The sequence below is a fragment of the Stegostoma tigrinum genome, chromosome 10 (genome assembly GCF_030684315.1).
Source record: "Stegostoma tigrinum isolate sSteTig4 chromosome 10, sSteTig4.hap1, whole genome shotgun sequence".
Classification (NCBI taxonomy): domain Eukaryota; kingdom Metazoa; phylum Chordata; class Chondrichthyes; order Orectolobiformes; family Stegostomatidae; genus Stegostoma; species Stegostoma tigrinum.
Window position 1 is genome coordinate 27,332,723 of NC_081363.1, and position 26,480 is coordinate 27,359,202.

Below are 26,480 nucleotides of genomic sequence, written 5' to 3' on the forward strand. Positions count from 1 at the left end.
AATGGACACAGACCCTTAGGAAATAGATGACAGGTTAGACAGAGGATCTTGATCGGCGCAGGCTTGGAGGGCCAAAGGGCCTGTTCCTGTGCTGTAATTTTCTTTGTTCTTTGTTTATTACAAGTCTAGTAAACACTCTCTAAACTGCCTCAATGTGTTTACATTCCTTCTTAAAAAGGGAGACTGATACTGCGCACTGTACTGCAGATGTGGTTTCAATAATGTCCTATATAACTGAAACACTATAACCACATATTTACAATTCAATTTCTTCCCATCAAAAAATTCTATTTCAGTTCTGAATTACTTGCTGTGCCTGCATATTAACCCCTTATGATACATGCATGAGGATACACATATTGCTTGGCATCTCAGAGTTCTGCAATATTCATTTAGATAAAATATGCTTAGGTCTAAATGGTGTTGACAGTTTTGGACAGATTTCTGCCCTCAGGCCATATCTTACCATTATACTATTAAACATGTCTCATTAACTACCCACCCTGCCCCAAGGCATCTGTCACATGCTATTCTGCCTCTATCTTATAGCCCACTGTTCCCAAAGCAACTCACCACACAGCAGATATTTGCTGAAAGACTGGCATCTCTTGCATCCGACGCTCAATATGCTGCGCACCTGGACTAGCACTGGCATTCCATAACTACCCTCACTCAGTCATGGATGTTTATGGAAGATGACAGCAAAGGGGAAGATGGAACTGTGACAAGGACCTGAGGTCATAGTCAAGGGGGTGGTGCAAACTGGAAAGTTGTCATATTTCCATGGGACTAGCAAAGAAGCATCAGGCTCTGGCAGCCTGGTCCAAGGTTAGTGCCACCCAGAAGGTCAATGGTCTTCTCTGCTCTGCCAAGTTAAGTACCACACTCTTTTCTCCGCTACTGCACCCAGCTGCCAGCAACACGCATGCCCCTCCAAACTCTCTGTCATCTGCAACATCATCTCTTACTGGTTCTCACTGACCACTTGCATGGCCTCCACGCCTCCTTAACGACCTCACCATCTTCCCATGACTTGCACCTGTACTTACAGCTGTGCTACCCACCCTCACCTCACTCAATTCCTTCCCTTCTCTCACTGCTGTAGAAGACAGCCAATAGCAGGACAGAGTGAGTCAGCAAGGGCAGAGGGGGTCGGAATCAGGCTCCTCACGCCATGTGAGGACAGAATCCTGGCCCTCACGTGGGTGGTCCGGGACCGCTCCTGTGGGGATACCGAAACATCCGTGACCTGTCAAACAGGTCAAACTCCTCGTCCCTCATTACCATGGCTGTCACTTTCATTCATTGCACACCCCTTCTAACCACTGGTTGTGACGGCTTTTCTCTTCTTTTCCTTTGGTACCACCTGCACTTCCAATACCTCTGCTAAAATGATCTGCCATCTAAGAAATGCATTAAAGCGCTGGTGGATTAAATTGTCCTTGGGGAAGTGTTGACAAAGTGGATTAAGCCGTACCACCAGTGGTGATAGGATAATAAGGAGGTTGGTTAGCCAGGTTGGTTGGTTTGTGATGCAGTGTGATGCCAACAGCACAGATTCATTTCCTGTAACTTCCTGACCTTGCTGAGGTGTGGTCAACCTCAGGTGAAACTCACCACCTGTCAAATCTCTCCAATGAGAGCGCAGTCCTCTGGGACAATGGCAAATTTACTTAGAGGATAATAACATACTCGGCACATATCACGGTCTTCGACATATTTGCGATTCTTTTTACTTATAGATTCACTGGGCTTCTGTTGTAACACTCACCTGCATGGATGACCTAGATGTTTGTTTCATGTTCAGGGTTCGTCTTCTATGCCATTGGTGGATTGAGTCCTGGACCTCATGACTAAGTTGGCGAGTGACAGTGTGTTTGTCATAGTGTTTGATATGTTCTAGGGCACCATAGGTTGTTGTTAAGTAATAATATCCTGAAACAGAGCAAAGTCCATTAACTCACAACAATACTTGGTTATATCAAAACTTGATTTTTTGCTATATAAAATAATTGTATTAATTTTCATTTCTGCTATTTAACATTTTGTGTTACTGAGCATTTGTGTTAATTACATTTAAAGCATAGCGCTGCGGAAACTATTCATCATTTGAAATCAATAGTACCCCATGTCCATTAATTTCATTACTGCTACTTAGCTGAATGAACTCTTTTACCCTATTTACTTATGGATATATGTCTACAGTTGCCTGTCTTAAGCTTTGAAGGAATACCAAACATCTTTTGAATCATATTGAAGTTCCATGTTATGTCCAGCAAATAAACAATTACTGAATCTTTCTTTCTTCAACCACAATGATTCCATCTCACATCTAGCCAAAGCTCTGCATCCTTTTTTTTTGCTGTCACTCAGGCTGAACCAGCCGGTGCATGACTTCAGTGGATTCTTCAACCTCAAGGTAAAAGCTGAAACCCCGGTAACTGCTGCTGAAACCATTTACTCTCCATCTCAGGAGTTTGCTCGGGTTTCTTGTCCACCTTCACGTTTTATCCCTTTTCTCTAGGTCTGGCTCACAGAGTAGGGCTCTTTTCCTTGATATTCCCAATCCCCATCTGAGGATTAAATTCCAGGGTAGTATTGATGGAGCGTTGCATTGCTGAAGGTGCATTCTTTTGGATGAGATGTTAAACCAGGGTCCCTTCTTGCTTGCTTGGATATGAAGGAATCCATGGCATAATTCTGAAGAGGTGTGGATAACTTATCTCCTGTGCCCTGATCATTAATAGATCATTGTTTGTGGGAATATGCTGTGCACAAATTGAATTAAAACAGTAACAACACTACAAAAGTACTTCATTGGAAGTATTTTAAGACATCTGGCTGTGAAAAAAAGTACTATATGAATGCAAATCTTCCTTTCGGTTTTTGTTGTTCTCTCCTATCCTTTTTAACTCTGCAACTATCTGGCGCTGAGACTGTAGTTTTGTGAATCTGTAAAATGGTGGAGAACATATAACATCTGTCAACTTTAAGGGTGGCTAACTGCATAAAAACAGCTGAATTTGCCAAATAGATAGAGCAGAGCAGAATGATTTTTCAATCAGAAATGAAAACACTGCTGTTTCTTGTTTAATTTGGCAAAAACATTTATTAACTGCGATAACTGGCAGTATGTTATAAATGTTGACATTTAACATGATGTTGCAATTGAAAATTTTACGTTTTCCACCCACATAACTCTCACTCCCAACACCAATAAGTTTAAAATAGCTTTTTTTCTTTATTTGTTCATGGGATTTGTGTCAGCCTTCATTGCCTAAGGCTAATTGCCCTTGAACTGAGTGGCTTGCTAGGTCATTTCAAAGGGCCTAGTTGGCATCGTCTGTCATGATGGGATTCAAACCCATATCCCCAGAAAATTGCCCTGTGGTTCTGTATTATTAGTCCAATGACATTATCAAAAGGGTACCTCTTCCCCATACCTGTCCACTCTCATTGTTGATGGCAAAAAATGAAAATAAAGACCAGACTTAACAGTATGAAAACAAATATTTCTGCACTTCTAAATCGTAAAATCTGCAAGAATAGTGAATTGTGAAGAGAATCAGGATAGACATCAAGAAGGTAGAGGCAGGTTGGTTGAATGGATAGATGAAACTTAATGAAGAGAAGTGAGAAGTGATTAACTTTGGGGGGAAGCATGAGGACAGAAAACATCAAACAGTAAAATATCTAAAGCGGTGGAAGGACAGAGGAACCTGGGGATATGTGTGCAGAAGTTGTTGAAAGTGACAAGGCGCCTTAGTCAGGCCCGTTCTAAATTCATGACCAGGACCATTTAGAAGAACAAGTACAGCAACTACATGGGAATGCCACCACCCGCAAAATTCCCTCCAGGCCACAGACCATCCTGACTTGGAAATGCGTTGTCATTTTTGCAGTGTCACTGGGTCAAAGTCCTGGAATTCCCACCCTTCCTAACACCCCATTAACACCAAAAGTTCCAGAAGATGAATCACCATCACCATGAAATGAACAAATAGAGATGGGCAGCAAATGCCCATTGTGTGTGCCCGCATCAAATGGACTTCAACATTTCAAGAAGGCAGTTCACCACAACTTCTCCAAGGCAATTAGGGATAGGCATTAAATGCTGGCCCAGCCAGCAGAGCCCAACTCACCTGAACGAATAGCAAAAAAGTATTCGTATTATGAAGTCAAATTTAAAGTAAAGAAAGAACGCAGTCAATTTGTTTAACATGTGTTGCTCACTCATCCCCAACAGGGAGCATTGTTGGCACACCATATTGTACTTTAAGTGAGAGCAAACTTACCTTCTCCTAAGTGTAATGATGGATCCAGCAGCTCCATCATATATTCCACATCTAGAAGCAATGATGTCAGGTTGGTCCTTGCCAGCACGTACATCAACACAGGGAGGAAATCATCAGCACCATGTGGCTTTGCTAAAGCAGAAAGAAAATTGGACAGTCAATTAGCATCTCCCATTAGTTCACAGAAGTGTCGACAAGTTGCCGCAGTAAAAGACCAATGTTAAAAGAAAATGCTACGTTTTGGAAGCATTGCACTGCTTTCGAATTTATTTTATGAGCACATATTTGTGCGAGTAAACAGACCTTCAGGAATTATCCCAGATAAAAATCCTCAGCACAGATGTCTATTACAAAACATGCCTGAATTTGATTTTCAGTTCCCTGACATCCTTTTCAAATTAGAACTGCCACTGGTGACATAATAAAAACACAATTTTTTAAACAATTTCAACTTGCTGACTAAAACATAAAACTTAAAATGTATCAGTAGAGATGTAATTTCTTTTAAACAGTATCAGCATATCAACTTACATCTTATTCACAAAAGCTCGCTTCTAGGCCACATTGAGAAAATTATTCTATTACATTGAATATGTATTACAATAAACGTAACAATGTTTTTATTACAAAATCTCATGGTAATGCTGATTACATGTTATTGGCTTCCCTTACATTCTTTCTTTCAGGTAAGAACACATTACAGGGTTTGTGATCGCAAATGGCAGTTCTTCAAAGATTGGCCAAGTCAGCATGCTTTAACTGTGGGTGCACATCTTAACAAATCATGATCCTGTCCTTACTCAACTTTCCTTTGTTCGATAGTTCCAGGAAGGAAAAACAAATGATCAAGAAAACACAGTGCAAGTTGATTTTTAGATAACAAGGTCTAGAGCTGGATGAACACAGCAGGCCATGCAGCATCTTGGGAGCAGGAAGCCCCCATCCAGCTCTACACTCTGTTATCTGGGATTCGCCAGTATCTGCAGTTCCTATTATCTCTGATACAAGTTGCTACTGTGGAGAGAAATTGGCAATCGTTTGGAAACTTTCTGGGTCTGGGTAATGAGGAATGACAATAAATAACTACTTTTGTCTTTAGTCATACTGGTAACAACTTGAAGACGAATGACTGCAATGCGAAAGAAGCATGCTGGATATATCAGCACAGACGTTGCTGTAGTAATGACAATGAAATTGTCAGTTTTCTCCTTCATTATGTCTCTAAAACTGATGGCGAAGTCTGGAACCTGTACATGTACTGCTTGTATTTCTATCTTTCTCCAGAAGACCATTTCTGAAGATCCCTCAGATTTCAATCAATTTAAAATTACTGAGCTGATAAGAACATGCGTTTCTACACGATAATTCTCAATGTAGAAAGCATTGGAAAAGTTACATATTATTGAATAAGATTTTACATACCACACAGCACTCATAAATACAGCTGAAAAATTTCCCTTGGCCTTGAAAAACTCTTCATAATTTTGGAATGTCAGATTTCCACCGCAAGGTTAAAAAAGTCACCTACATACTTTAGCTTGATTAAAAAGTAGTTTTAGAACATAGAACATTTACAGCACACTACAGGCCCTTCGGCCCTCGATGTTGTGCCGACCTGTCATACCGATCTCAAGCCCATCTAACCTACACTATTCCATGTACGTCCATATGCTTGTCCAATGACAACTTAAATGTACCTAAAGTTGGCGAATCTACTACCGTTGCAGGCAAAGCGTTCCATTCCCTTACTACTCTCTGAGTAAAGAAACTACCTCTGACATCTGTCCTATATCTTTCACCCCTCAATTTAAAGCTATGCCCCCTCGTGCTCGCCGTCACCATCCTAGGAAAAAGGCTCTCCCTATCCACCCTGTCTAACCCTCTGATTATTTTATATGTTTCAATTAAGTCACCTCTCAACCTTCTTCTCTCCAATGAAAACAGCCTCAAGTCCCTCAGCCTTTCCTCGTAAGACCTTCCCTCCATACCAGGCAACATCCTAGTAAATCTCCTCTGCACCCTTTCCAAAGCTTCCACATCCTTCTTATAATGCGGTGACCAGAACTGTACACAATACTCCAAGTGCGGCCGCACCAGAGTTTTGTACAGCTTCACCATAACCTCTTGGTTCCGGAACTCGATCCCTCTATTAATAAAAGCTAAAACACTGTATGCCTTCTTAACAGCCCTGTCAACCTGGGTGGCAACTTTCAAGGATCTGTGTACATGGGCACCGAGATATCTCTGCTCATCTACACTACCAAGAATCTTACCATTAGCCCCGTACTTTGCCTTCTGGTTACTCCTACCAAAGTGTATTTCTTCATTTTTAAAAATTCTTTATTTCACTTTCTGCAAAGTATTAGTACAAGTGAAACTTTTGGACTTCTGTGTGAATTTCTACAATGGGACTGATTGCCTATTTAACTTGATGATATTACTATTGCTGGATATATAGCGATCCTGTTGATTTTGCACCAGATTCAAACTGACCTCGGGAAAGGGAAGTCCAATCTAAAAGAATGCTAGAGTTTTGTGAGCAACTTTATTCAATTAAGCAGCAAGTGCCACTCCTTGGCAATTGACTGAGTAACCCGGACCATTTGTTAGACTTTTGTGATTTCTTAAATAATAATATTTATGGAAAGTTTTTGACCCTGTTGGAAACTACTTGGAGCACTTCATATTTGAAAAGGCTAATCAATGGTGACAGTAAGAAAACTTTGAGAACTTATGATTTTAACAGTTAGCTTAATGATTTCCTTTTCCATTCTAATATTACTGACAAAGTATTATTCTAAACATAAAAATGGAAGAAAATTGCTGACAAATTTTGTTGCAAAACAGAATTTTTTTCTGCTGATTGCTTCATAAAATTATCTGGGTGTGCAATGTGGTACTTCAGAAATTAATTTCTGATACAATTTATTCAGAATTGTGCACTTAATTTGCATCATCCATCAAATAATATGACAAAGCCCAGTGGAATCGTGATTGTAAATTGCAACAAAAGAGTTATGGGTCCTCTTCATTAGAATGTTGATTTAAGCGTCTATCTCCGGATACATCCAGAGTTTGATCCTTGCATCATGCAGTTCTCTGGAGTTCTGCTAAGGGAGAGTTTTAGAATTGTTTTCTTATTCTGTTTTCATTCTTCAGGTTCATGATGTAATAATATTGATGATTGTTTTAATCCCTTTCATCTAAAATATTGAACTGCAGTTTGCTTCCTTATCAGAAGTAGTTTCTTTGTTTCTTGTTATACTTGGCCTTAAGTGCCTATTTGAAGACGCAGCTTTCTAGTGATTAACTCCTTAAATTCTTCAGCAGGGCAGTCACTTATCCTTGTAGCATGAGTTGACAAGCGGGTGCCAAAGCAGTTTATGGAGCCATGGCTTCTTCTTTTTCCCCCGACATAGCTAATTGCTTTCAATCTTTGATGCATCAGTTGTCTTTGTCACTTAACAGCTTATTTCCAGTCAGAGTTATTGCTAACCACTATACTACTTCTTTCTATGTATAACAGTGCTGGTGTTCGACTGGGCAGGACAAAGTCAGAAGTCATACAACAGCAGGCTATAGTCCAACAAATTTATTTGAAATCATAAGCTCTCGCAGCGCTGCCCCTTTGTCAGGTGAAGACTTCAGCTGCAACTTTTGACTATGTATAACAGTTTATCTTTGTTGGCTCCTTCAGTCCATGAACCATTATTAAAATTCTATAATTCTATAAAAGTCTATAATATCACACCATATTCCTGGTGCTCACAAGAAAGTTTATGGCTTCCAGTGTATGAACTCCTGCAGCAGTTTCAGCCCCTTGTGTTCTATGAATTGAATGCTGTAGTCTTGCACTTACAAATATGTACTAAATAACTTGGTCCATCTAGGTTAAATATATTTATCTCCCCTCAGGCTATGCTAAGTCACATACAACAATTATCTTATGTGTTGCATGTGACTTAGAAAATAATATAAACCAGACCAAGCTTCTTCAATTGTTTAAAAAAAAACTGATAAGGTTTGTTTGCAATGTTATTTATTTCAGACACTGAAGGCCAAAGCCAGATTGTAGCAAAGAGTGGTCCTTGGCTCAGTTAGATTCCAAGTGCATGAAAACATGAGCTTGTGTACGTGCAGAATTTTAACAAGCTTATTTACAGCTTCACATTAAAACTGTGAGTTAAATACATTTTGAAAATTAGCTTGTGTAAAGGTAAGGAGCATGAGTTGGCAGGGGCTGTGGAATGATTTGTGAGATGGTTGGACTACTGCATTAAATAAACAAGTTGTTTTTGCCATTTTGGATGAACTGAGACAATCTACATTATGTGGGATTACCATCATTCATTCATAGCGTGATACCCCAGACAGCATCAATATGCAGCACACACCGCATCACTTACTTTGTCCGTACTAATCAGGCACAGTTACACAAAGCAGGCAAATAGCCTGAAGCATCTGTTGCTGTGTAAGGGACAAATAGCTCAGATTATACATCAAATGCTGTAGCTGTTTAGGATAGTTCTTTGCATCTCATTAATCCTCTGCACAGTATTTGTTAATGAATAATCTTTGGAATTTATTCCTGATAAATGACTCTGGGTTTAGTTTGCATAACTTTAAACTCCTTTGGCAAGTGATGCAGTGTTGGAAGCATTTTGCAGGTTCATGAACACAGTTACACTCCTGTAGCGAACGGATGTTAGAGTAGAATTTGAACCTGAAATTTGAACTTTCAGCTAGAGGAATGAACACTCCCAACTGAGACATTTAGACTCCAACCAATCAAAAGAAGTGTCAGTGCTGTGAAATGTCTCTCTCACAATTTTCTCGTCACAGACATGTCTGTATCCACTACAGGAAATCAGTGGATGCAGCATCTAACAACAATCTTTCTTTAAGGTGTTGATAGGATGTGGGCATTGCTGCCTGAGCCAACATTTATTACCCATCCTGACTGCCCTGGAGAAGGTGGAAGTGAGCTGCCTTCTTGAACTGCTGCCACCAATATGGTGTATATACCTCCATAGTTCTGTCAGAAAGCAAATTCCAGGATTTTGACCCAGCAACAGTGAAGGAATAAATCAGGACTTTGAGTGGCTTGGAAGGGAACTTGAAGGTGGGTACAGTCTCCATGCATCTGCTGTCCTTCTAGATGGTGTAAGTCATGAGTTTGGAAGGTGCTGTCAAAGAGGGATTGTTGAGTTACAGAGCATCTTGTAAATGGTTAACACCAGTGCAATTTATGTCAGTGCTGAAAGGGGCTCAAAATGAAAATGGCGCCTGTGATGGTGCCAATTAAATGGGCTATTTTGCCTGAGAGGTGCAGTGCTTCATCAGAGCTGTGGGTGTTGCACTCATCTTTTGGGCATCTATAAGGTCCAAAGGAATCACAGCAGTGGAGATAGGTTTTACTATTCATTGTTAATAGTGAATAAATGACATTAGTATTAATGTGGCCATTCTAAGCAATGGGAGTGGTACAAATAACATCCAAGTTATGGTTTTCCTGGGATTAGTTATTTATTGTATTATTGGTTGCTCACTAATGCCTGAACTAGATTCACAGAAGATGTGTTCTGCTAAGGCTTGCTATAGCTAATAGGGTCTGGCAATGAAGCCCAAGAACAAATGGAACTGGACTCTGAATAACGAGCATTTTAACTTTTGGTATGTAACTTTTGGCCTTAAACAGAGCAGTCTCCACAGACAGAGACTGGACTCATGAAGGAGGGTCACTGGACCCGAAATGTTAACTGTCCTTTCTCCCCACAGATGCTGCCAGGGCTGCTGAGTATTTTTCAACAATTTCTGATTTTGTTTGATATGGGGAAAAGCCTCTGACTTGGCACTTTGGTGTGAGGATGGGTAGGCAGGAAGTCCACCAGTCTATTTGATGGCTCAGACTTACTGAGGTGGGACCTGGCTGGCTGGTAATCATGGTGCTTCCTCGTGAGTGGTACTGGGATGTCAGCCCGAGGGATTTAGGGACTATGGTGTCTGGATCCACTTCCTGTTAGATACACCAGCTCTTTCTTCCAGCACAAGCTGTCTTTATTTCTCTGAACATGTTGGTGCCTAGTGCAGGATGGTGAAGGACTACAACAAGGGTTGGTGTTTGTGATTTCATATGGCAAGCCCCCAAATTCAGGCACACTGTCCACGTGAGGCAAAGCCTGTGCTCATGAAGCAGTAATGACCGAGGAAGAAGTCAAGTGTGTGTGTGTGTGTGTGTGTGTGTGTGTGTGTGTGTGTGTGTGTGTGTGTGTGTGTGTGTGTGTGTGTGTGTGTGTGTGTGTATGTATGCATGTCATCTGTAGACAATTAAAAAGTGACACTTAAAAGCAAAGGAATTGATGGGCTGAATTTTCACATTGTGGCTGGGGAACAGAGCTCAGCACTGATTGTGAATCCTGTGCCTGATCCCAGGTTAGGTGCAACAGTTTGCCTGCTGCAATGTAGACCAGGCTGCCCTCCTCATTGGCATTGAGCCAATTTCTGTGAACAAGAAAAGACTGTGGTTGAGGTGGGCTCTTGAGACTGCACAGCCCATCACAGACCCTCCAACTTCACAGGAGCACCCGGCTCCGGTGCAAACTAAATAACTAAAAGGGTATTCCTACATGAGTGTGCCCACTCAGCCACTTTTTGAAAAGCAAGTGTAAAAATAGAGAAAGCAACCAGATCATGACCATGGAGTGAGACACAGAATCCTCCTTCACTGGGTGCACTCCTTGTCACAACAGAATCTGGAGTCAGGCTGGAGTGTCCCAGTCAGTTTTAGAACATAGAATATAGAAAAGTACAGCACAGTACTGGCCCTTTGGCCCACAATGTTGTGCCGTGGAATAATCCTAATAAATTTCTTAAATTACCTTTGGCAAATCTTTAAATGAGCCTTATGTCGCCCGAGAGTGGGCAGCTGCCCTTGAATCTGCCTTGGCCAAAATGGAAAGTGGCACAATGCCCATCTCAGATGTTTTTAAGGCCAAGTCGCCTCTGTTCGCAACCTAATTGGCTGGGTCTGAAATTCTTGCCCAAAGTCCAGCATTCCCTGTGGCCAATTTGGAATTGGCACTGCCACAAGATTAGACTCCAATCATCTTTACAGTGTCCTGGCTTAAGGAGAGTCTGAAAATCACTGCCTGTCAGGGCAGAAACCCTCATAACATTTAAGAAATATTTAGATGTGTACCTGTTCTGAGAAGTTATGCACTTTGCTAGAATGAATGAAGGCATAGGCTATATTCTAAATATTCTATATGGGGAAAAGCTTTGTAAATCTGAAGCACGAAGCGACTTAGGAGTCCTATCCAGGATTCTCTTAAGGTTAACATGCAGGTTCAGTTGGCAGTTAGGAAGGCAAATGCAACATGAATATTCTTTTTAGTTGGGCTAGAATTTAAGAGCAGAGATTTGGAATTTTGCGAGCAGTTTTGGGCCCTGTATCTAAGGAAGGATGTGCTGGCTTTGAAGGTCGTCCAGGGTGTTGACAAGAATGAAGTCAGGGACGGAGGGCTTGTCATATGCAGAGCAGTTGAGGTCTGTGGATCTGTACTTGATGGAGTTTAGAAGGATGGCGGGGGGCAATATCATTGAAACTTAGACGGTATTGAGAGACTTGGATAGAGTGGATGAGGAGAAAATGTTTCCACTAGCAGAAGAAACTGGGATCCCAAGGCCCAGCCTCATATTGAATGAAGGACCCTTTAGAACTGAGATGAGGAAGAATTTCTTCAGCCAGAGGATGATGATTTGGTGGAACTCATTGTCACAGAATGTTCAGGAGGCAAAGTCATTGAATGTATTGAAGACGCAGATAGATAGCCTCTTGATTAGTAAGGGGAACAAAGGTTACAGGGGAAGGCAGGAGAATGAGGTCAAGGCACATGCCAGCTATGATTGAACGGTGGAGCAGAAATAGATGGGCTGAATAGCCTAACTCTTCTCTTATGCCTTATGATCTTATTTTATCATGAGTAGGACAAGGAGGCAGATCCTGAGTCTATCTCATCTAGAATGCAGATTGAACATGATGCCATTGGTGCCAATCTGATCCATGCGCTTATAATTTAGCTAACTAAGTGAAAACCTCAAGTAAATCAGTTTCTCCAATCAAGTGTGATATATTAGGAAGTTGTCGTTGCAATAAGATCCCGAGGACTCAGAATACAGAAAGATTCAGCAACCTCAGACGATAAAGGGAATATGCAAGGAGAAACAAAGAACTAAATGAACAATATATTATGAAGGATAATAATTAGCTTGCAGTAAATATTGAACAATGTTTTGCAACCAAATTGCGACTACTATTCTTACACCAGATAATGTTTTCAGGGTGTATGTTCGGGAACAATTAACAAAGTTTCTGCCTTATCTTTCCCTGTAGTTTATCCGCACAATAGCTTGAAAAGTAACTAACTCTGTGCCAGGAAGTGTTTTATTTTCTCCAGTGATGTAGCTATGAGTCAGTTATGTCAATTTCAGGATCCAATTTAAAAATGGATACCTCCGCTTAGTAATGCATCTTTCTTTCTCAGTAACATGAATCAGCTTATGTTGTAAAGTTTACAAAAGAGCCTCCAATATTTTTGCTGACATTTCAAAACCTAGAAACATAGAAGACAGGAGCAGGAGCAGGCCATTCGGCTCTTCAAGCTGGCTCTGCCATTCTTCACAATCATGGCTGATCATCCAACTTAATACGTTAATCCTGCTTTCTCCCCATAACCTTTGATCCCATTCACCCCAAGTGCAATGTCTAGCCTCCTCTTGAATTCATTCAATGTTTTGGCATCAACTACTTGCTGTGGTAATGAATTCCACAGGCTCACCCCTCTTTGGGTGCAGAAATGTCTCCTCATCTCCATCCCAAATGTCTACTCTGAATTCTCATACCATGACTCCTCGTTCTGGACACAGCCGTCACTGGGAACATCCTCCCTGCATCTACCCTGTCCAGTTCTGTTAGAATTTTGCATATCTATATGAAATACTCCCTCATTTGCCTGAACTGCAGCAAAAACAATCCCAACCTAGACAATCTCTCCGCATACGTCAGACCCACCATGCCCGAAATCACCCTGGTAAACCTTCGCTGCACTCCGTCAAGACCAAAAGCATCCTTCCTCAGAAAAGAAGACCAAAACTGTACATAATATTCTAAGCGTGGTTTTATCAAGACCCTGTATAACTGCCACAACACATCCCTGTTTCTGTACTCGAAACCTCTCGCAATGAAGGCCAACATATCATTTACCTTCTTTACCACCTGATGTAGCTGCATGCATACCTCAAGCACCTGGTGCACAAGGACACCCAGGTCCCACTGCACACTCCGCTCTCCCAACTTACAGCCATTCCGGTAGTAATCTGCCTTCTTGTTTTTGCTTTTAAAGTGAATAACCTCACACTTATCCAAATGACACTGCATCTGCCATTGATTTGCCCATTCACCCAACCTGTTGAAGTCATGGTGAAGGATTTCTGCATCCTTGTCACAGTCCACCCTCCCCACCCAACTTGGTGCCATCACAAACATGGAGATATTACAGTTTGTTCCATCATGCAAATCATTGATAAACATTGTGAATAGCTGGGGTCCCAGCACCGATCCCTGTGGAACCCCACTAGATACTGTTTGACATTTTGAAAAGGACCCTATTAAAGTAGCATGATGGCTCAGTGGTTAGCACTGCTGCCTCACAGCGCCAGGAACTCGGGTTTGATTTCACCCTCGGACAATTGTCTGTGTGGAGTCTGCACATTCTCCTGGGTGCTCCAGTTTCCCCCAACTGTCCAAAGTTGTGCACACTAGGTGGATTGGCCATGCTAAATTGCCCGTAGTGTTCAGGGTGTGTAGGTTAGATGGATTATAGGGGAATGGTTCTGGGTGGGATGCTCTGATGGTCGGTGCGAACTTGTTGGGCCAAAGGGGCTGTTTCCACACTGTAGGGATACTATGAAAGGATTCTCTTAAAGCAGTGAGCTGTAGGCCAGGGCCGAAAAAGATGGCCTGCAGTCACAGGGCCAGAGCAGGATGGCCTGCAGTCACAGGGCCGGGGCGGAGTGGGATAACGAGCGGTCACAGGCCAGAGCAGTGTGGGATAACGAGCGGTCACAGGGCCGGAGTAGAGTGGGATAACCAGCGGTCACAGGGTCGGAGCAGTGAGGGATAACGAGCAGTCACAGGGCCGGAGCAGTGTGGGATAATGAGTGGTCACAGGGCCGGAGCGGTGTGGGATAACGAGCGGTCACAAGGTCGGAGCGGTGTGGGATAATCAGCGGTAACAGGGTCGGAGAGGTGTGGGATAGCGAGCGGTCATAGGGCCAGAGCGGAGTGGGATAACGAGCGGTCACAGGGCCGGAGCAGTGTGGGATAACGAGCGGTCACAGGGCCGGAGCAGTGTGGGATAATGAGTGGTCACAGGGCCGGAGCGGTGTGGGATAACGAGCGGTCACATGGCCGGAGCGGAGTGGGATAACGAGCGGTCACAGGGCAGGTGTGGTGTGGGATAACAAGCGGTCACAGGGCCGGAGCAGTGTGGGTTAGTGAGTGGTCACAGTGCCGGAGCAGTGTGGGATAACGAGCGGTCACATGGCTGGAGCGGTGTGGGATAACGAGCAGTCACAGGGCCGGAGCAGTGTGGGATAATGAGCGGTCACAGGGCCAGAGCAGAGGGGGATAACAAGCAGTCACAGGGCCGAGCGGAGTGGGATAATGAGCGGTCACAGGGCCGGAGCGCAGTGGGATAACGAGCGGTCACAGGGCTGGAGCGGTGTGGGATAACGAGCGGTCACAGGGCCGGAGTGGAGTGGGATAACGAGCGGTCACAGGGCCGGAGCAGTGTGGGATAATGAGCGGTCACAGGGCTGGAGCGGTGTGGGATAACAAGCGGTCACAGGGCCGGAGCGGAGTGGGATAACGAGCGGTCACAGGGCAGGTGTGGTGTGGGATAACGAGCGGTCACAGGGCGGGAGCGGAGTGGGATAACCAGCGGTCACAGGGCCAGAGCAGAGGGGTTAACAAGCAGTCACAGGGCTGAGCGGAGTGGGATAAATGAGCGGTCACAGGGCCGGAGCGCAGTGGGAAAACCAGCAGTCACTGACTCAGGGCAGAGTGCGCTGGCCTGCAGTAACACGGCCGGAGTGGAATGTTTGGTGGACTGGGGACCTGGAGAGGTTGGCCAGCAGGCTAGGGCCTGGAATGATCAGCTTGTCACAGATTTTGAGCCTGGCAGTGCAGCGAGAGTGAGACGACGTTTGGAAAGGCCACAGTGTGGAGAGACTGCAGGTTATAGAATGGCTATAATGTTTATCTTTTAACGTTATTTCTTTACCTTCCCACTTTACACTATGAACTGCAATGTCGAACCTTTAGCTTTTCTCTTTCTTTCTCTGTGTTAGTAACTAACCTATTTTAGTAGCTAAGATTTGTACCTAGGTACTTTGTACCTAAGATAATGCCGTATGTGGCAACATTGCATATATTTCACTGCACTCCTGTACTTTGTACTTGAGTATATGTGAGAATAAACCCAATTCAAATTCTAAAGAGGTTGTGTTGCAATAAGTCTGTCCACAGAGACAAAGAGATGGAATTATAAGTTAATAAAGTAGTTCCGCAAAGTAAGAGAGTGTGGCTGGTGCTTTAGAGGCTAGCTTCTGTTGAGCAAAGTGATAGGTACTGGCTCATGCGTTGAAAAAGTATGGTTTTTAGCATATGGTGTAATTCAGTATAGATGAAAGCTGTGATCATATACACCACTGGTTTGAAAAATAAATTGCAACACTTAGTTATGTTCCCCTATTAATTGTGCTGTATAAAACAAAAGGGGAACACACAATTTTTCTTCCCTCTTTGCATTCTTATTGATCATTTCAACGAGGACATTCTTCAAACGTTTTAGAAATCTGTTTTGACGTTATAGAGCTGTGGCAGAGAATACTGCATGGAGCAGTTTCATCCAATAGGTTCCTAAATCATCCGGGGAATCTATGGCAGCTTGTAAAATTTGAGGGCTGCATTAGTCTATGTTCTAAGAGGTTTCAGTTCTGTTTCTTTTATTAGAAAGCACTGTTCCTCAATTTCTGACTGTAACTAGCTCACACCTCTGACACTTGGCCATCCAGAGTGTGGAGGGAGGTGGAAAAGTTGGAGGGTCTCTTGTGTTTAACGTTAGGTACAGCCAAGTGCCATTATTTGTCAAGGATGGTACAACCAGTAGGGCTGATCACTAGGGCAGCCCGAGTCTCTTCCGTGACTCAGCCTGCACTTGGTTAGCCCGGGATAAGATGTGTGCAGAGTTTGCTAACAGAAAGAAAAAAAACTGGCAGATGCTGACAATCTGAAATAAAAACAGAGACAGCCAGAGAGAGTTAGCAGGTCTCGCAGCAGCTGCCCAACAGGAAACAGTTAATATTTTGAATCCATTATGGGTTTGGATTCGAAGAAGCGTCTTTGGGCTTGAGGCATTAAGTCTATTTCTCACTCCACAGATGCTGTCAGGCATGCACAATTAGCTATATCACAGGATTAAGTCACATTGGTCACTAAACAAATGATAACACAGTATAGTAACTGAAATGGTATTCTGATCTATTTCAATGGGTCTGATTTTCCGAGGAGTGGTAATTTCATGCAGATTACCACTCCAGGCCTTTTTTGCTGACAAAAGGAGGGAGTTCTGGTCAAGTCTGCCTCAGGAATGCAGAGCTGTGCTTCCATTTTGTAGTGTAGGTCTATCAGAGTAAAGTAAACTTTGTCCCCCTTTCACAACAGTTAGTTGCTGTATTCTGAAATTTTAAGTCACATTGATAGCTGCTGTCACAGGGAGACTATATATAATAAATGTCATGTTGAGGTGCTTGGAGGCTAGGGTGCCCAGGTGGGTACACGGTGTGAGCGGGTGCTATGTGTGTAGGGAGCCACCTGAGTATGGTGTTAGGTGCCATATAGGTAGGGTGCTAGGCGCCTTGTAGGTAGGGTGCTAGGTGCCTTGTAGTTAGGGTGCTAGGCAAGTACAGTGCGAGCTGAGCAGGGATAGAGGGTCAGGAGTACAATGCCAGGTAATTATGTTGCTAGGCAGAGGGTATCAGATAGGTAGTGAGTAGGGTACCAGCTAAATAGGATGCCAGCTGGTTAGGATGTGGTGGAAAGGGCTGGCTACCAGGGTTGCAAGGTAACTAATGCACTGATTCGGCTAGGTCAGGGCTGGTAGGAGAGCTTGGAACCTACAGTGGAGGGGGGATGCAGTTTCAGTCCTGTCTGGTGCAGGGAATGGGGCGGTGGCGTAGAGTCAGGTCCAGCAGAGTGCAGGCAGGGAAAAGTCTGATGAGTGGCAGGGTAAATATGTGCTAAGTATGGGGTTATTTAATAGTAACTCTGGAGTTTGACTAATTATTTAAAAACTTAACATTTCTTACATTACTTCATTTCATTGCACGTCTCAGGTTTAAACTTATTGCTTGTATCCCTTTTAAGTAGGACATTCTTGTTCAAAACTTGAGGAGCCAAATGGGCATTTTCTGCTCCTAATTCGTTATTAATTATGTTCTTAATATAAATAATTCATCACACGGTCTGTAAACTGTCCCAACTTTTAATGTGAACCTATGTGAGAATATTGTATCATAAGCCTGACTGAAGATCAAATTCAAGGGCAAACTATACGGTAAATGGAAAAGTCCGAGGGAAAATTGATGAACAGAGAGATCCGGGTGTTCAGATCCATTGTTCCCTGAAGGTGACAACGCAGGTCAATAGGGTGGTCAAAAAGGCATATGGCATGCTTTCCTTCATTGGGCGGGGTATTGAGCACAAGAGTTGGCAGGTCATGTTGCAGTTGTATAGGACTTTGGTTCGGCCACATTTGGAGTACTGTGTACAGTTCTGGTCGCCACATTACCAAAAGGATGTGGATGCTTTGAAGAGGGTGCAGAGGAGGTTCACCAGGATGTTGCCTGGTATGGAGGGTGCTGGCTATGAAGAGAGGTTGAGTAGATTAGGACTATTTTCATTAGAAAGACGGAGATTGAGGGGGGACCTGATTGAGGTCTATAAAATCATGTGGGGTATAGGCAGGGTGGATAGCAAAAAGCCTTTTCCCAGAGTGGGGGACTCAATTACTAGGGGTCATGAGTTCAAAGTGAGAGGAGGAAAGTTTAAGGGAGATATGCGTGGAATGTTCTTTACACAGAGGGTGGTGGGTGCCTGAAATGCGTTGCCAAGGGAGGTGGTAGATGCAGACACGTTAGCGTCTTTTAAGATATATCTGGACAGGTACATGGATGGGCAGGGAGCGAATGGAGACAGACCGTTAGAAAATAGATGACAGGTTAGACAGAGGATCTTGATCGGCACAGGCTTGGAGGGCTGACGGGCCTGTTCCTGTGCTGTAAGTTTCTTTGTTCATTGTTCTTTGTTCTTTGATTCAACAGTGGTAACAGTAACAGATAAGAGTTATAGAGCTTTTTGCTTCTTTTGTGTCCATGCAGTCATCAACCATCCATCCACTTGAAGCCCATTTTCCAGCTCTTGGCACGTTGCCTTGAATAGAACATAGAAAAGTACACCACAGTACAGGCCCTTCGGCCCACGATGTTGTGCCATGGAATAATCCTAATCCAAAAATAAAATAACCTAACCTACACTCCCCTCAATTCACTGCTGTCCATGTGCATATCCAGCAGTGGCTTAACTGTCACTAATGACTCTGCTTCCACGACTACCACTGGTAAACTATTCCATGCGCTCACAACTCTCTGGGTGAAGAACCTCCCTCTGACGTCTCCTCTATACCTTCCTCCTAACACCTTAAAACTATGACCCCTCGTGGCAGTCAATCCTGCCCTGGGGAAAAGTCTCTGGCTATCGACTCTATCCATGCCTCTCATTACCTTGTACACCTCGATCAGGTCACCTCTCTTCCTCCTTCTCTCCAGAGAGAAAAGTCTGAGCACAGTCAACCTCTCCTCGTAAGACAAGCCCTACAGTCCAGGCAGCATCCTGGTAAACCTCCTTTGCACCCTCTCCAAAGCCTCCACATATTTCCTATAATAGGGCGACTAGAACTAGACATAATATTCCAAGTGTGGTCTCACCAGAGTTTTGTAGAGCCGCAAGCATAACCTTGTGGCTCTTAAACTCGATCCCCCTGTTAATTAAAGCCAAAACACCATATGTTTTCTTAACAATCTTATCCACCTGGGTGGCAACTTAGAGGGAGTTATGCACTTGAACACCAAGATCCCGCTGTTCCTCCACACTGCCGAGAATCCTGCCTTTAATCCTATATTCAGCCTTTAAGTTCGACCTTCCAAAATGCATCACTTGGCATTTATCCAGGTTGAACTCCATCTGCCATTTCTCAGCCCAGCTCTGCATTCTGTCAATGTCTCGCTGAAGCCTGCAATAGCCCTCGATACTATCACCAGCACCTCCAAACTTTGTGTCATCAGCAAACATACTAACCGACCCCTCAACCTCCTCATCCAAGTCATTTATAAAAACTACAAAGAGCAGAGGCCCAAGAACAGAGCCCTGCGGGACACCACTCAGCACTGACCTCCAGGCAGAATACTTACCATCTACAACCACTCTCTGCCTCCTGTCAGCCAACCAATTCTGAATCCAGACAGCCAAATCACCCTGTATCCCATACCTCCTGACTTTATGAATGAGCCTGCCATGGGGAACCTTATCAAGTGCCTTGCTGAAGTCCGTGTACACTGCTCGACCCTCGTCAACCTGTCTCGTGACTTCCTCAAAGAACTCAATAAGATTTGAGAGGCATGACCTGCCCCTCACAAAGCCATGCTGACTCCCTTTAATCACGCTCTGCTTTTCCAAATAGTCATAAATCCTATCCCTCAGAATTCTTTCCAAAACCTTGCTGACCACAGACGTAAGACTGACTGGTCTGTAATTTCCAGGGATTTCCCTATTCCCTTTCTTGAAAAGAGGAACAACATTTGCCTCCCTCCAATCTTCCGGTGCAACTCCCGTGGAGAGTGAGGAAGGAAAGATCTTCGCCAGCAGCTTAGCAATCTCCTTGATTGTAGAGCCGCTTCCCGGAGCAACCTAGGATAAATCTGGTCTGGCCCTGGGGACTTATCAATCTTAATGTTTGCCAAAATTTCCAGCACATCAACTTCCTCAATCTTGATCTGTTCAAGCCTGTTTTCCTGCTCCTCAAAGTTCTCATTCACTACAAGGTCCCTTTCCTTAGTGAAAACCGAAGCAAAAAACTCATGTAGGGCTTCCCCTATCTACTCAGACTCCACACACAAGTTCCCTAAGCTATCCCTGATCGGCCCTACCTTCTCCCTGATCACGAATGCTACAGGGTTTCAAGTGCTCATCTAAATAGTTCTCAAAAGTCTTGACGGTTCCTGCCACTACCACTCTTATAGGCAGCGAGTTCCAGGTATCCACCACCCTCAGGGCGAAGTAAAAGCTTTTCTCAAATCTCTTCTGAGCCACGTTAAAGGTCGACCTCCTGGTTATTGACCTCTGTACTAAGGAGGAGGCAATCATCTTTCTATCAAACCTATCTATGCCCCTCAGAATTTAAACACCTCAGTCAGGTCCCTCCTTGACCTTCTCTGCTCTCAGGAAAACATCCCCCAGCCTATTTTGTCTCTCTTCATAGTTGAATCACTCCAGCTCAGGCAACATCCTGTCGAACCTCTTCTGTACCCTCTCTCGTGCAATCATGTCCATCTATAGCATGGCCACTAGAACTGCACTGAGTACTCCAGCTGATGCCTAATTAAGATTACTTACAGCTCCATCATAACCACCTTGATCTTGTATTCAATGCCTTGACTAATAAAGACAAGTATCCTATATGCCTTGTTAACCATCTTATCTATCTGTTCTACTGCCTTCAAGGACATACACACCATGGTCCCTCAGATCTTCCATACTTCAGAGGGTCCTATCATTTAACATGTTCTCCATTGCCTTGTTAGCCCTCCCATAATGCACCACTCACACTTTTGAGGATTAAATTCCATTTGCCACGCTTCATCCCATCTGACAAACTCATCTACATCATCCTGTAGTCTTAGGCTTACCTCCTCATCATCTATCACATTACCAATTTTTGTGTCATTTGTGAGTTTATTGATCATACCTCCTCCATTAATTCCCAGATCACTAATGTACACAACAAACAGTAAGGGATCTGGCATCAAACACTGTGGCATGCTACTGGACAGAGGCCGCCAGAGACAAAAACACCCTTCAACCAGCATTCTCTGCTTCCTGCTACTAAGTAAATTTTGGATCCAAATCGACAAAGTGCCCTGGATTCCATGGGCTCTTAGGTTCTGAGTCAGACTGCCACATGAGACCTTGTCAAATGCATTATTGAATTCCAAATGGACAATATATCAACAGCATTGCTCTCATTTACACACCTAGTCACCTTCAAATTTTGTAGACATGGTCTCTTCTGAAAAATCCATGTTGACTATCCTTGATTAGTCTGTGTCTTTCCACATGATGATTAAGTCTGCACCTGAGTCTTTCTAATAGCTTTTTTTCCAATAGTTTCTCTACTATAGATGCTAGACTTCCTGATTTATTCCTACCATTTCTATAATTAGACCACATTACCTCCGGTCCTCTGGCACCCTTCCTGGGGCCAGAGAAGATTTGAAAATTAATGTCATGGCCCCTTGCATTCTCTTCCTTTGCCTCCCACAACAGCTGAGATATGTCTCATTTGGGATTTATCCACTGTCAAGCCTACTAAAAACATGAATACTTTCTTCCTCTCAGTGACAATTTGTCCAACTACAATCCTAGTCCCCTTACCTGATTTCTAGACCTACATCATCCCTTTCTATTGTGAATACAGATACAAAGTACACTTCCAAAACCTCAGCTAAGTCTCCAGCTCCACACAGAGATCACCACTTTGGTTCCTACTCTTTCCCTGATATTCTTTTGCCCCGGTATACATGTAAAATGCTTTTGAATTATCCTTAATGTTACCCTCCAGTGTTTTCTCATGTCCCTTCTTTGCTGTTCTAATTTCCTTTGTATGTAATAACTTGCATTTCTATACTCCACCAGGGCACCCACTGTTTCGAGCCTTGGTATCTGCCATAAGTTTGCCTTATCTTTCGTACCCAATCCTGTTCACCCCTTGACATCATTTGGCGAAGTCAGGCTGACAAATGGACAGGCAGATTCTGCAGGCATCAGGTTCAGGGCAATAGTGGGACCAGTTGTTTTCCACATCACCAACTCAGCAATAATGTGATGGAACTGAACTCCACATGTTGCACCTTGCATCCGACATTCCCCCACCCCTCCCCTGAACAGTTATACAACCAGCCTGATTTTCATCACTCTGGAGAAAATGAAATTAGTATTATAATAGATGTGTAATTATATGGCAAAGTTGAAAACTCTCTCACTGAATTTCTATTTACATGTACAAAACAGTCCAAAGGTGCTAAAACATGTTTTACGTAAATGAGAAGTTTTAAAAATGATTACCAGTATTTCCGACTGACATCGAATCATAAATCAGTTTGCACGACTTGAGCAGATAAGTGACCTTCTTGTCTGGTGAATAAGCTTGGTGCATGGTACTCAGTTTCTGCTGTATTTTCTCCAAGAGGCTAACTTCAGGTACACTGGTAGTTACACCCAAATCAGTGGTGGTTGTGTTTTGCACAATCTGTTGGTTCTCTTTCAAAAGCTTCAGATTGCCATTTTTGGAATGAATTTCCTTTAGCTGCATGTTGATATGGTCTTTTAATGGTTTGAGAACACATTTACACAATGCTGATTCCACAACAGCTTCTGAAATAGATAAGAAGACTCTGCTGTTAATTAAGCAACACACATTGCAAATAAAAATTGACAAAAGGATTAGAATTAATTGGTGTAATACATAAATTGTATGTAGTATATTGAATTGCAGCTACTCTCTCTGGCTCCATTTGGTGAACTTATTGAATGCCTCACACACAGCTTTTGGTCCAATAATTTGAATGTAGTACTCAAAACTGGGAAAGATTACTGTGAATTTAGGAAATCTGAGGAAATTTTTTTTCTGCTTTCCTATTTTTGCAAAGCAGCTTCTTTCATGTTTATTTTCCCTTTCTTGTCAAATCCATCCTCTAAAAGATAAGTTCTTTCTCTAGTCTAATTTTCACAAGGTACTGATTTACATCTGTGTATTTGGAGGATACTCATTACAAAAATTCTTATTCCTTACAAGACTTTATTTAAGCATTTGCTGCAATGTTGTCTTCAGTTTTGTCTCCTCACATGGTGAGGAATATTGAGGCTTTGAAAAGAGTGCAGAGGAACATCAACACATTACGGGGGTCCTGCTAGAATGCGATAGATGCATTCCTGTGAAATACCACATTATGCAAAATGGCACTGTTAGAAATAAGGGGGCCTATGGGAAAAGGTGTGTTGGGCCAGACTAACAAAAATAATACACTCAAAGTGATTCAAAAATCACTGAACAGCATTTCACAAAGGACAGCAATGTTTGAACAAGTGTTTAATTCACATGTAATAATGACATAACAGTAAATTTATCACCTTATCTTGAAAAAAATGTCAAGATGACTTGATGGGGGAGGAGGTTCTGAGGTACCTCTATTGGTAATGTTGGGGCTGAGGGTTGTCAGCGTCATCATCATCATCGTCATCATCACCTTCAGGTACAGTGGTGGTTGCAGGGTTAGGGTGAAAAATACTTGATCCAGAAGTGAATGGATGTGGTACATTGTCTTATGACTGTTTTCTGGGGGTTAGCTTAAAAAAGACATCCAGTTTTAGCTGTTTTCCCTTTATCTTCATTCATGAAGAAGCAGTTCATTGGGTGCCAAAGAAGACCTAACTTCACAAACTGCTATCCTGCAGCATTCTGCATTGTAATCATCATCTTCTAATCGCTACAACTGCTTCTCAATTTCCCTCAGATAGTAGACAAAACAGAAGTGGAAAACTCTCATGGAACTACATCCTGGACTTCATTTTCTTCATCTCCAGCTTACCGTCCCCCTCAGCGACAAGTCGTTGTCGATCAGCTGTAGGGAGGTCTTCACAGTTGGACTCAAGCAGCTCATTAACATCCTCACTCTCCGCTTTCCTCACTCTCCATTTCTTCAAATCCAGCCCGCTTTGCAAGATCAACACAATGTTCTTTGCTCCTCTGATGAATCAAAGATTTTCAAATTTTGAAAAAATTCTGGAAGGAGCTTCCGTTAAACTGCACACATGCAGTCCTTACTGACATCACTCAGACCTAATGTCAGTTGCATTCTTCGTGTTAAAGCTCTTCCAAAATTGAAGAACACTGTCCCTATCCCCCTCGGTGGCTGCAATCAGTCTCTTAAATGTGTGCCTTAAATAATAAGCTTTAAAAGCCGCTACTGCACGCTGGTCCATGGGTTGAAGGAAAGAGGTTGTGTTTGGAGGTAGAAATAGCACTTTGATGTTTTCAGAAACTCACCAGTTGTTTGAGGATGGCTCAGTGCATTATCTTGAACGAGGAGAATCTTGTAATCCACAATTTTCTTCCTGCAATACTTTCTAAAAACATCTTCGAAAACGTTCATCAACAAGGTCAGAAAAAAATTGCCCCCATCATCAAACCTCTATTGTTTCACCTAAAGTTGACTTAAGGTAACCTTTCAAGGCTCAAGGATTGGCAGAGTGATACACCAGCACAGGCTTAAGCTTTAAGTCTCCACAGGCATTGGCATCCAGAAGCACAGTCATATGATCCTTTGTCACCTAAAGCCTGGAGTGTGCTTCATTCATAGAAATGTAGATTCTGGATGATATTTGCTTCAAGCATAAACCTGTCTCATTCAAACTGAAAATTTGATCTAAGTTGTGGCCTGCTTTGCCAATTAATTTTTTAACTATGGGAGGAAATGCCATCGCATGCTGCCCGAATGGGCTGGCAGTTTCACCACACAACCTTACGTAATGGAAAGCATAGTGGCTCTTAAAGCCAGCAAACCAGCCACTGCTAAGACCAAAGGCAGGTACATCTGCAGGACTTTTGCCACGTTTTGTGAGATGTTCATAAATTGATACGGCTTTCTCATTTATAGTGAGAAGAGTGGTATTAAATCACTTCTTCATTTGCTTTACTGTCCCTACACTTGGACGCTGCTCCATCTCCTCAAGTTCCTTTGTCCATGACAGCACGCAGACTTGTTCCAGCAATACAGCTTGCTCTAATCTTCTCTCCATTGTGCCTAATAGTCATGTAAGGTAGACTCCTTCATTCCTGTTGCACGAACAATAGCACATGTTCTCTCATTATGTTCAAAATGCTTTACAACATCGAGCTTCCCTTCTGGTATTATAGCCTTTCGTTTACGTTCACCACGCGCAGTTTTATCGCCAGGATGCTTCTTGCCACTTTGTCCTCACATTTAGTGGGGAACACGGCAGAACTGAACAGTATCTGTCACAGAAAACACAAGGATCCTTGGTGCCAGTGCGGGGGCTTCTCTGGCACATGGCAGGACAAAGCCCGTGAACCGATCATGCAATGTCGATGTCGGAATCTCATTTTAAAAATACCATTCCCCTACTCGTCAATCACATTATAGCACATCCACTTTGCCAGAACATTGCGTTATAGGAGAACCGCCTGTACTCCTAATTTAAATAAGCACGGATTTCGGGATAATTCGACTTCATAATTATGAGATTATGAAGGGCCAGATTGTGTCTGTGTAAATGGGTTATTTTAAAAGAATATATTAGAGTGGACCAGAAGGTAACTCCACATGAGGGGTGAATTAAATTTGATGCCAAGGAATTCTTCTGTTCCCACAACCAGCACACCAGCTCATACAACAAAAACCGGAATTGGTTCTTTCACTGGAGTCATGGACTTGTTTTTAATTGGCACCGAGATCACTTCATATAACTTGTGTGTGCTTTGTAACATTAATTAGGTTTAGTGTGGTCTCTGGACCAGAACTGATCACCTGAAGGTCAAATTAACTGTCATGAGCTTTTTTTTTCCTAACTGTTTGGGGTTTTAATCTTTCTTTCACTTATTGCCTCTCACAGGAGAATACCTGGGTCTGAGTGGGCTGGGGACTGGATGTATTGTGAAGCTCTTGTCACAATGGTATAAGTTTCTGTGGCTTCTAGAACTGTTGCATGCTTAT

General features: G+C 42.9%; 1 protein-coding gene across 1 annotated transcript in view; it reads right to left on the reverse strand.

The window, feature by feature from the left end:
- rin3 (Ras and Rab interactor 3) overlaps window positions 1-26,480 on the reverse strand; it is a 108,995-nt gene that overhangs the window by 11,413 nt on the left and 71,102 nt on the right. Inside the window, exons 7-9 of the mRNA XM_048538379.2 lie at window positions 22,813-23,121; window positions 4,296-4,427; window positions 1,772-1,935 (exon numbers count right to left, since the gene is read on the reverse strand). Coding sequence (XP_048394336.1) covers window positions 1,772-1,935; window positions 4,296-4,427; window positions 22,813-23,121 — 605 coding nt within the window. The remainder of the gene's footprint in view (window positions 1-1,771; window positions 1,936-4,295; window positions 4,428-22,812; window positions 23,122-26,480) is intronic.